Source organism: Carassius gibelio, chromosome B15 (assembly GCF_023724105.1).
Source record: "Carassius gibelio isolate Cgi1373 ecotype wild population from Czech Republic chromosome B15, carGib1.2-hapl.c, whole genome shotgun sequence".
NCBI lineage: Eukaryota > Metazoa > Chordata > Actinopteri > Cypriniformes > Cyprinidae > Carassius > Carassius gibelio.
Window position 1 is genome coordinate 23,668,356 of NC_068410.1, and position 12,709 is coordinate 23,681,064.

The 12,709-nt window shown below is 35.6% G+C and overlaps 1 protein-coding gene across 1 annotated transcript; it reads right to left on the reverse strand.

Moving 5' to 3' along the window:
* Positions 1-321: 321 nt before the first annotated feature.
* LOC127973082 (inactive ubiquitin carboxyl-terminal hydrolase MINDY-4B-like) lies at positions 322-11,261 on the reverse strand. The gene is made up of 10 exons (XM_052577115.1): positions 11,160-11,261; positions 9,702-9,878; positions 3,555-3,649; positions 3,021-3,186; positions 2,873-2,938; positions 2,621-2,691; positions 2,012-2,084; positions 1,757-1,933; positions 1,147-1,327; positions 322-1,042 (listed from the first exon to the last, which is right to left on the reverse strand). The coding sequence occupies exons 1-10, from the start codon at positions 11,259-11,261 to the stop codon at positions 900-902; spliced, it is 1,251 nt and encodes a 416-aa protein (XP_052433075.1). The 3' UTR covers positions 322-899.
* Positions 11,262-12,709: the final 1,448 nt, after the last annotated feature.

Sequence of the window (12,709 nt, forward strand, 5' to 3'; positions counted from 1 at the left end):
TATATATATATATATATATATATATTTTTTTTTTTTTTTTTTTTTTTTATGAAGAGAGGTTATTTAGGTAACACTCTACATCATGTTAACATTAGTTAATGCTAAATAACAATGAAAAACCATGAATAATTCTACAGTATTAATCTTGATTAATTAAATGTTTTACATATATTTGTGTTGATTCATGGTATTTAGTTACGATGTTAAGTTCATTACGATGATATAACAAATTCAGAGTGAATAATAGAACTTTTGTTAATTAACATAAATCTAGACTAATAAATATTGTAAAAAAATAAAAAAAACTTAACTTACTGACCCTTGTTGTAACATATTGCCTTTCTTTAATTAACAATACTTGCATGCAGCAGTAATTCAATTAAAATATAAAACTAAAATACTACATACATGATTTATACAAGATAGGAATCAAAGACTGCAAGGCTTTGAATAACGGTCTTAAATTGATTAAACCCTGTAACTTGAGACATCAGCTTTTTCCATCATGACTTGAGCGATTAAGTCTTGAGACTTGATACAAGCAATACGAACCCATATCAGGTCTAAATAGAAGGGTAAAAAAACGGTATGGAGGCTGAAGGATATAGCACCAGAATGGACTTTAACATATGTGGGACATATGTAAACCAGATTTGAATACATTTCTAACAATCAAGAGAAAGACTTAGTGTTTTTGCCATGTGTTACATATTTTAGGTTTTCACTTTTTAAAAAAATGCTCAGATTGTCAAATGGGCAGGTTGTGAAAGGTAATGTTATTAAGGTTCACAAGCCAAAATGAAAGTCAAAAATTAAGCCCAAATCAAAACCAATAAAATATTCTTTATTACAGGCCAGGAGAGGTATGCTACACATCAGGAGACCTGCTATAAACCTCTTCAGAAAAAAGGCACTGTCCCATTCCAGTCTATACCAGAACCCTCCCACTTGGTCCTAATGGTCATCTCTACAGATGGAAACTTTTTTTCTGGGTCTCCTTGAATATCATTATTTTCAGCCTGCCAGTGATGGGAGTGTGTATCTGAAATACAAAAGAGCAATACATTATATGCATTTGAAATGTCTGGTTCACATGATTATAACAGGCAGGTTGCAACAGGCATGGGCAGAAGCTAATGACTCTACCTATGGTGAGCATTGTTGTGCTGAGCTGAGTTGGTTGGCCATTGTAGAAGTAAAGGTGGAAAAGATGCTCCATCTTCCAGTCAGAGAGCAGCAAACGGTTTGGGCTGAACAAAACACTGTAGGTACCATTGATATTGCACACCCAGATAGGTAGCTTGGGGGTTTTCAGCATACTGCCCACCTTAGGAAAAAGGATCAACTCAACATGGATGCGTTCAAAATATAATAGACTACAGTGCAGTAATGCAGAAGTTAAGAACATAAGTGTGAGTAGTTACAGCAGTACGTTTTAAGACATAAAAAATGAAACAAGAAAAGCATTAATTCACTTTTATAGCTTACAAATCACATAAATCAACAACATGCTTGGAAATAATATCAAAGATGTTCCACAGTTGATGCTGACAATGTATGAGAACACAAGGTTGAAGGATTTGCCTAGAGATTCTCCAGATCAGTATAACAAAATCGCAACCACAACTGGTGGTTCAAGTCTTGTTTTTACAGAATTTACTCATATATTTGACCTAATGTAAAATTTTCAGAGAAAGTTACAGAGAAAGCCCAAACCCCTGAAACCCCCAGAAAACACATAGGATGGGTGCAGTACCAGAGGGAGCTGTGCATGGTGGACTTGTTCTCTGTTCCAGAGCAGATATCCGACATGACTGCGAGTCAGGACCCCGTGGAGAGGCTGGGCGAGTGCTTCGTCTTGATCATCGTTCGGGGACGTACCGTTGAATACATGAGGGGTCGCACGGCCCGTCAACAACAGGTTTAATAAAGCCTAATGAATGTAGAGATAATTTGACACAATTAAACACTATAATGTCACATGAACAAAATCTCAAAAATCCTTCCTTACCTGTCGACAAACAAAGTTCCCCAAGCTCACATGCAAAAGATGAGTGGTGGTGCAGTCGAAGTCTGCCCGCATCCTACAAATTTAGAGACTTGTGTAAATCAGTGACTCGTTTCATTCATTTAAAATACGAAAATTATTTTTATTTATTCTTATGGCAGATCCATATTCTTTTATCAATTGACTGTATTACAATCTAAAGCAAACCAAAATATTGAGGTTGTTCTCAGACACTAGAGATATGGAGTATTAATGATTTAAAAAATATATTTCTTTCTAAATATACTAGTGTTTTTATGTTTGCTTGCATTTATTTGATCACAAATACAGCAGAAACAGTAGTAATATGTCTTACAATTTAATTACAATTAAATTACAAATTAACTTTCTTTTTTTCTATTTTAATATATTTAATTGTAGTTCATTCATGTCATGGTGAGGCAGAATTAATATATTATACATAATCCCTCAAATTATATATATATATTTAGATTAAAAAAATAATAATAATTTGGGGGGGGGGGGGGTGACTTTACTGACACTTTTGATCAATGTAATGCTTCCATGCAGAATAAAGGTACCACTTTCTTTCAAGACAACATGTAGACCCACCTTTCAATAGTCCTGGAGAAGATAAGGCTATATAGAAAAAGTATGGTCCCATGGCTTCCTTCATCCTTAAACTACACACATTCAGGTGCATGTTAATCCAGCATAAATGCAAGTTTTATAGCCAGTATTTCATTCTTAAAAACTTCTGAGCAAGTTAAAGAAAGTACTTTTCAAATAGAATTATCATGGCCTTATAATATAAAAAATGTGGAAAGCTAATAATATATAATTTGTGTTTTTAAATGTACCTACACATTGGATGTGCTCACATATAAATGATTTAACATCATCTTTATTTTTAAAGGTGAAAAGCTGCAACTGTGGAATTAAAAAAGAAAGAAATTAAACAATTATTTTTTTTTTAGCTGCATGTTAATGTGTTCTGATTAACTGCATGTACCCTCTCTGTGAAGTTGTCCAGTTTGTAGTCCATGTGAGGAGTGAAACAGCGCTCTGACATGACCAAGCAGACGGTGGCTGTCTGCTCCTCACCAGCTGTCCACAAGATGTCAGTTAGAGCGGCTGCCAGCGCCTTCCTCTGCTCCTTCTCTCCTACCGTCATCAGACTGAGAACGAGAGAAAGAAAGAGTCTGTCAGGCTGTGATACAGCGGACAGTGCAGAAGAACAACATTCTCATTTCAGCTCAGTCAAAACCTCAAAAATCTTTCTTTGAATGACTAAAGTGATTTCAGCTCCAATATATGTACATTATCATTATACATTCTTCTTATTATTATCATTATTATTATTATTAATATTACATAAGATGATAGAAATACCAATATTTTGGAGCCCTTAACCCCACACCAACTCCAACCATAAATGCTCTAATAGAAATGTAAAATTGACTACCGGCTGACAATCTGAAATCTTCCCCTCTGCCATAGTTATATCCCATACAAATATATAAACTTGGAAAAAAAATAATATTACCTTTGCATTTTGCACTCTGAGTTTATTGGCTGGTTGAAGAGCAAATATTTAATAATATAAGCCTGAACCACCATCTGAATAGCACAGGCTCCTCCCTGCGAGAGAACAGAAAGAGAAACACTGGCATCTGTGATGCATTTCTCTCAGAAATACCACATGATTCCACATTTCCTCAAACTGTAATTGCCATTTCAGAATGCATGATTTCTATGTTAATGATGAAACACAAAAAATATGATTAACAATGTGTGCCAGAAGGTTTTGTGTATTTAAAGGCACTGTTCATTAATTAAATGACACTTAAATCATTGAACGTTTTTCTTTTTCTTTTTCTAGAACTAATAAGGAGCTGGTTTTTTTTTCTCTCTGATGGAGTGACAGGGGTTGCACCTTCAGAAAAGGCCGATGAGAACTTGCCAAGTGGTTTTTGCCTGCCACTCATCCATGCATACGAGTAGGGGAGAGTGGGGGCGGTTGCAACACTTTTTACATTTCCTTCAGTTTCTCAGCGACTGTTTGTATTAGAAAGACAATATATATATATATATATATATGTATATATATATATATATATATACATATATATATATACATATATATATATACATATATATACATATATATACATACATATATATATATACATATATATATATATATACATACATATATATATATACATATATATATATATATACATACATATATATATATACATATATATATATATATACATATATATATATACATATATATATATATATACATATATATATATATATACATACATATATATACATATATATATATATATACATACATATATATACATATATATATATATATACATACATATATATATATATATATATATATATATATATATATATATATATACATATATACATATATATATATATATATATATACATATATACATATATATATATATATATATATATATATATATACATATATACATATATATATATATATATATATATATATACATATATACATATATATATATATATATATATATACATATATACATATATATATATATATATATATATATATATATATATATATATACATATATATATATATATATATATATATATATATATATTAAACCCATATTTATCACCTACCTTCCCATACTGTTGCAACATGTGTACATGTGATAATATGAAAGTAATTTGTACCGAGCGGCAGTTGCAACCGTCATTTAGATGTAATAAAACTCATACTTTGGCATCTTTTTTCAGTTTATCTGAAATATAATTTATCTTTTTTAGTTTATTTGAGACCAGAGTTCACAGAGTTAACTTATTAAAGTAAAAAAAAAAAAAAAAAAAACAAGTACACAACCATGTAACACCTTTGTCAATCCCACAAACTGATTTATGTAGGCCCTAACAATTTCATAATGGTTTGGTTTGGTTTGTTGGCTTGTTTCCAGTGGGTTTTTTGTCAGTTTTCTCTTAACTTTTGCTTTCTCCCTCTCCAAAGCCTCCTTTCCGGGGGTGTCTGTCAAGATGGCCAGTTTGCATTTTTTCCTACCGTTTGCTTTTGTTATCTTCTGTGGTCCTGCTCTGGGGTGAGGTCTAACAGTCTCGCATGAAAACTCAGCTTGCACTGGAGGAACTGCAGAAGAAGTAGGACTCCCAGCTTGCACTGGAGGAACTGCAGAAGAAGTAGGACTCCCAGCTTGCACTGGAGGAACTGCAGAAGAGGCAGAAGTCCCTGTGTGCACTGGAGAAACCTCCAAAGAAGCAGATGTCACAGCTTGCTCTGGAAGGACTGGTGGTGGCGGCTGGTCCGTCACCAAAGATGGTGCAAAGTCACTGTCTTTGAATTTATCTTGGTTATAAGGCCACATTTCAGTGCTGCTAAAGCCATTCTGCACAATGCCTGGTGTTCCATTTGCCTTTTATATAAAAAATGTATCTAATTGTCATTATTATTGCCATGAGGGACAGTTGCAACAATGCGTTGCAACTGTCCCACCCCCTGGCAGCCATCTTAAAACTAGTGATGCCAGCCTAACAAATTAACTTGAACACATTGCACCTAGATCTGTTAAGAGCTAAGAAACTGCACATTCAAACTATAAAAACCAATGCTTAATCAGTTTAGACATTATGACAAAAAATCTAGTTGTAAAAAAAGTTACTTTTTTGCCTTGAATTTCAGTTCTCCCATAAGGTAGTTTCACATGTGGCTGTTAACTTCCAGAAAGAAGGAAGGGCACACTGAGCATGTGCAGTAGAAGTGTCATGACTCCAGCTCATTCCTGATTGGAAAAATCAGCAATGTTGCAACTGTCCCCACTCTCCCCTATAAAAGGTGATGCCATGCTCCAGTCATTTAGGTTTGTGCCGAGGAGCAGAGACAGTGTCCCAGTCATTTCAGAGGGTTGTTCTGTTTTGTGAAAGGAGGGACACCAAATCTGGTTCCTCCATCAGGGAACGGGTGTTAAAATAGTAACCAAGATGTTCCCTATTTGTCGCTCACTTGACATTGTGTCAACTTAGTGACAGTAGGGCAGTGTTTGGAATAACGGCGTTTAAAAGAACGGCGTTAGGTAAGGACGTTATTTTTTCAGTAACGGGGTAATCTAACTAATTACTTTTCTCATCGTTACAACGCCGTTAATGTTACTGAACGTTAAATGCGGTGCGTTACTATGCTTTGATTTAAAGGAACACTCCACCGTTTTTTGAAATAGGGCTTATTCACATTATTTCCTACATTTAGATAGGTGGGCAAATGCATTTTTGTGTCAGTGCATGCATTGTTTTAGTTTGACTGGGTCGGCGTTAGCTTAGCTTAGCACAATGAATGGAATCCTTTGTTGCCAGCTAGCATGGCCTGAGTAAAAGTGATCAAAAAAATAAAAAAAACCCACCTAATTACTTCTTGTGGCCTGCGTATTCACAACGAGTACAAATAGCGATCCAGATTAACACTAGGCGATTTCCTAGGCAGATATTGACTTGGGACTATATTATGGGGAAGCTCAGAAGAAAGCACTGCTACTTCGGCGCAGAGATATCACGCAACACATGAAAACATCAACTCTATGTGAATACAGGTATAATATGGGTCGATCTATACATGCGTCATGATTAAAATAATCACTTACTCTGTGGACAGCTGTCCATTTGGTCCATTCGGCGTGGGGCGTTTTTTCCAGTTCACTTTGTCACACCGAAAAAAAAATCGAGTACTGCAGAATGGATCAGCGCCGTGAAATCCTCTGTAGATGTGACACAACTTCGGGCACGCTCATCTTGATCTGACGTGTTGAGCCTGGTCATCAATGGCAAAAACATGTCCCACTCTCTACAGCAAAGACACTCTATTTCCGTCGGCATAGATTGGCATATTCCCCCACATTCACACTACCAGTTCATGTTGGCTCTCATCCTCACGTCCTCAGGCTGTTGAGCGATCGCAACTAATACACGCGCATATAAATTTCACTCGCGGCTGGCTTGACGGTGTTTTTCTGAAGTGCGGCTGGCTTGACCGCAGTCTCCTACTGTCGTTCTATTTCCAAAGCACGCAGCTCGTCTTCTGTAAACTCTGGTTCAAATAGGTATGTTTCTGGTTCTTGACTGTCTGAGAAGTCACCCTCTTCGTCTCTCTCAAAATCAGCCATGTTCATTGCCATTCGTGTACTGTAAGGAAAATAGCCAGGCAGCTACTATTCACGCCGGTATGTTGACGGAAGTCGTGGGATTTCATGTGTTGCGTGATATCTCTGCGCCGAAGTAGCAGTGCTTCGCCTGTGCTTCCCCATAATATAGTCCCAAGTCAATATCTGCCTAGGAAATCGCCTAGTGTTAATCTGGATCGCTATTTGTACTCGTTGTGAATACGCAGGCCACAAGAAGTAATTAAGTGGGGTTTTTTTTATTTTTTTGATCACTTTTACTCAGGCCATGCTAGCTGGCAACAAAGGATTCCATTCATTGTGCTAAGCTAAGCTAACGCCGACCCAGTCAAACTAAAACAATGCATGCACTGACACAAAAATGCATTTGCCCACCTATCTAAATGTAGGAAATAATGTGAATAAGCCCTATTTCAAAAAACGGTGGAGTGTTCCTTTAATAAACTATGCAATCCGAATGGACCCCTGGCTCACACAGCGAGTGAGCAGGTGGGTTAATGACGAGATAAGCGATTGTGATTGGCTAAGGCAGAGTCATGTGTTTCATGGTAGCCAATCAGAGCAAGTGTTTTTACACACATGCCGGCACACGCGGCAGCGGCGACACCAAACACACACACACACACACACACGCAACAGCTAAACAGAGATTCGCAGCAGCAGCAGAGATGGCGAGTCAGGAGCAATCAGATGAAAAGTTGCCATTTTCAAGGTGGAGATATAAGCACTACTTCAAATTCACTGTGGTCAAAGGCAAGAATGTGCATGTAATGTGTGACACGCATCTACAAAGATAGTGGCCAAAAACACTTTTCTTACAAAGATAATACTTGAAGTGCAGGATAAAACTCTTGCTGACTGTTGATGTGCAATAAATATTGAAAGTTATGTACGAACACCTGTCTGTTCTACTCATTTCAACTGACTTGTGAAAACTTTTTTTACAGTAACACAAATAGTTACTTTCCCTGGTAACGAGTTACTTTTATTATAGAGTAATTCAGTTATTAACTCAGTTACTTTTTGGAACAAGTAGTGAGTAACTATAACAAATTACTTTTTAAAAGTAACGTTCCCAACAGTGGTTATGAGGTTTGGTGGAGCAGATGTGGGCAGGCTGGCTGTGTGCCCCATATTAGACTATGACATAACCTTTCCAATGCCCATGTAAGCTGCCATTCTTCCCTGTATCATGATGGGTAAGGACTGTGCTTACAATGGGAATAGGCCACTTCAACTGCTTCTTGAGCTTTTCTGCGTTTCGCTGTGAGAAATGTTATTTTTATTATATGGTAAAAAGGACAATGCAACAACCACATCGTACGTGAAGATTGACATATGGAGAATACATGGACTTACCTAGTGGGAAGCATATTTGCTTAAATACCTTAGTTTAAGCGTACCAATAATCTGTGGTTAAGAAAACGGCCAACTTTTCAAGCTCATTATGCAGTAATGAGGTGCAGGTAGTGATGCAATGTTCAGACAGTGGTGTCGGGCTAATCAATCTGAAGTCATGGCTTCTCCATGAAAAAGTGATCTACTAAAGCTTGTAACACAATCCTTCTTCACTTATATAGCTTGCAGTTCTGGCAAAGGAGAAGTAACTTTATTAACGTGATCAAACATAAGGTCAACTGTCTCAAGTTTGTGCGTTACTAGAAGTATTTTTCCAAATTCCTCAGAAAGCAGAATATTAAGAACTGTTAAATCTGTTACAGTGTCAAAACTAAAAGCTATTGCAGGTCAAATTGAGTCAATTTTTAACATAATTCACTCCAAAATAAATTAATAAAATAAGTTATGACATGCCAGTTTTTAATTCAAGATTAAAATGTCGCTTAGTTTGTTCTGTTATGCTCCATGAGAAATTACTTGGTTTTAGAAAATGGCACAATATCCAATTTGCAAGGGTTTATACCCAAACCTATGGTAATAAGTGATATACTCACCACCCTCTCAGTCTCCAGAGCATATGACATCTCAGAGAAAGGCTCCCGGAACTTGAAGAATGATTTCTTCCACTCATAGCTGAATACATGGAACGTGTTCCCAAATAAAATATTTCTTAAACTCTGTATGAGTGACAAAGCACAAAACAATGTCAAAATAATAATAAAAAAGCATGGGGAGAGGGTATTTTTTTATTTGTTTACAATAAAGATCGACACCCAGATCAAGCTAACAGGTTTGCAATCTTATTATTTTATAATTATTTTTAAATTATGTCCTCTATGACATTCCGGTAGTTTCCGTCACCCATTAAGTGGAATTAGCAGTAGTTATGACGATATGAGACTAACCAGATCTATTGCTTAAAGTTCTAATAAATAAATGATGAGTCCATATCCTGTCTTTTGTCTCCGGGGCACACATATACACACACAGCTCAAGTCTGATGTGAGACACACGGGAGGCAAGCGAGCGAGGGTCAAGTGACAGGGTCATGTTCCACGACTCACCACCGCCAGCTCTGGTGACAGCGGTTGCCCACCCAGACTCGGAGACACTGTGAGGGTTTGTGGGATGGAGTAGGGCGCTGTGAACTGTTCGTTCTGTGCTCGGATGTGATGGGCCGAGGTGGCAGGTCTAGAGGAGTCGTCACTGTCCTCGTCAGATTTGATTTTCTCATTAGGTCTCTATACAAGTGATGAAGTGAAAATGTGCTGTGTTGTTAAAATATATCTTCTACCTTATCTTACCATTTAAATGACTTTATTAATTAATCACAAAACATATTTTCTAGGCTGTGAGACAAATAATTTCATATATGATCTTAGTTTATGTTTCATGTGTTTGTTTGTTTATTTATATGCAAACAACAACAAGTTCAGAAGTTTTAGAATAATTAGGAAATTATAATGTTTATAAAAATAAAAAAAATCTCATATGCTCACCAAGGCTGCATTAATTTGATAACAATATTATAAAAATATTTATAGCGTCAAACAATGTTTCATTTTAAAAGAACTGATTTCTGTTTTAAAATATATTTTAAAATGTTACATTTAAAATCTATTTAAAAAAGAAAAAAGATAAATCACTGACACTTTTGATCAATTTTATATATTTTTTTATATTATTCATTTTATTTTGAACCATCCATTGATCAGTCAATCAATAAATCTTACCCTAAACTTACCAGGTTCCAAAAAAAAAAATAAAAAAAAAAAATAAATATATATATATATATATATATATATATATATTTATTTATTTATTATGAAGATGTATAAAGGTTTCTTAAACAGTGGAGTAGCGTATAAAGATTGCTGCTGAATTCAGCTTTGCCATCACAGGAATAAGTTGTGTTTTAAAATATTTTACATTTATGCATTTAGCAGACTCTTCAGCCTGATCTCATGGCAAATCATACATATTTTACGAGATGGATAATGATTTGTGCTAAATTGTACACATTTTGAGTTGCACTATTTGTATGAATTTGTACGAATGACTTACACCTAACCTAAACCTACCCGTCACTGGGGTCAAATCACACAAAATTGTAGTGAGATCGTACGAATTCGTGTTAATTTTATATATATATATCAAACTTTTGACTTGTAAGTGTACAGTATGTATAAGTTATATCACAACTTTTATTTCCCTTTACATTTGAAGGTGAGGCCTACACAAATGTTGATTAACAAGCTTTTTCCATAAACTGCTTAAAATCTCACTTTTTTTATCCAATGATAATCAACTTGTATTTTTTTTTGAGGTTAAACAGTAGCCATATATCTACTATTTATATTACATTATCTAAAATAACATAGAAATATTACTTATACATTTATATGTTGTATATTTCTAACCTCTCCTTGTAACTCTTCAAACAACAGAAACCCAAAAGCACTGTTTCTAATCTTATTAAGATGGCAGGTTTGAGATGAATGAGCCATCAGTAGATAACTCACATCTTGGTTTCTCTTCACCTCCTCTTGAAGAAGCTCTATGTAGCTCAGTCTGGAGTGCTGCAAACTCTTGATGGTTTGCAGAAGATCCTGATAATCCGTCATGATGGCTTTTACATGCACTCTACTACTGCATTTATATTCAGTTTCACACATGGCATTATGTGGATATGCCTAGTAAACTGCCTCAGAGGTAATGTGGTAACAAACATACACCTCTCCTCCAGTCTGTGCAGCTACGCAGGCACATGCATACTCTCATCTGATTGGCCGACTGCATGTCATGGGACAAATGACATACAGCCACCTGAGAGCACAGGTCTGAAGTATCAATTATCGAAATATCAGACTTAATCACATAAGAATAGCATAAGCACATGGGAAGATATGTTTACGTTCACAGCATTTAAGAGGTGTTATAGCATTAAAAACCAGTTGCAAACACAATAGAATGCATCAGAACACAAGTTAGGAGACGTGTTTTTAGATGTCTAGCAGAAATATTTCACCACATCATGTCATCATTTACTCACACTTGAGCCATTTTAAATGGATGTCATGATAGGATGTCTGCCTATATACAATTTTCTAAATATTGACTATATTCCTCCAAAAGTATGCCAAATTCATTCACAAAACAGAACTAAGTACCAGCACATCCGAATATAGCACATAGTTTTTATGTTACTTTTATGATACTAAAAAAAAAAAAAAAAAAAAAAAAAAAATCATGGACATGTTTCAAAAAGGTTAAATGGTAAAAAAAAAAAACCTTATCACACAAACTGTTGCTTTTCCACTGAAATTGCCTGGAACAATTTGTCCCAGGACCTTTTTTTTCTGAAGACCTGATGCTGTTTGCATTTCCATCGCGGTCTTAAGTACCGTGAAGATCATGAAATAGTCTGTTGACATAGATCAGATTTCGGACTTGCATCCTTGACTCAGGAGTGTGAACTCCCGGGGATGGGACAACTGGTAATTCTGCAAATAGAACCGCATCAAACTGGATAACATCAGTCAGCCTGCCTTTGCTACTGCAATTTTTCTCAGTGTATCAACAATAAGACGAAATTAGCGAAGAACATTTTCATAAGGGTGCTGGAGATTTGAATTTAAAATGACTACATTCTCACCTGAAATACTCTTAAAACTACATTTCATGACACAATAACTAATGTTTTGACAATTATGCGAATATGGTGGTTAAAATACAATGCTGTGTGAACTCAATCATTCAGCATGTTCAGCACCTAAGTCCCGCCCCCAAAAGTTCCAGACCTTTGAAAAAGTACTATCCCACAAGCAGGGACTTTCTGGGCTTAACTTTATTTAGATCCTGGTTCCTGCATGGAAACACCCCTAAGTCCCTAGTTCTGGTAGAAAGTTCCTGTAGTGGAAAAGGGCTTTTGTATTTGAGTTGGAAAGGAATGGAAAGTGCATTTCATTTGGGAGAAATGTTTACTGCACTGAAAATATTTTTTGAGATAGGTCATTTTTAAGATTTCAATCTCAAATTTAGAACACAACTCGTTTTTGCATTTATGTCTGAG

Excerpts from the sequence above, each read along its gene's own strand:
- LOC127973082 (XM_052577115.1), bottom strand. The coding sequence starts at position 11,261 with ATGACGGATTATCAGGATCTTCTGCAAACCATCAAGAGTTTGCAGCAC. Across the intron at positions 2,939-3,020 it reads TGGACAACTTCACAGAGAGG|TTGCAGCTTTTCACCTTTAA; the intron begins GTACATGCAGTT and ends TTAATTCCACAG. Across the intron at positions 1,934-2,011 it reads GGAACTTTGTTTGTCGACAG|GCTTTATTAAACCTGTTGTT; the intron begins GTAAGGAAGGAT and ends TACATTCATTAG.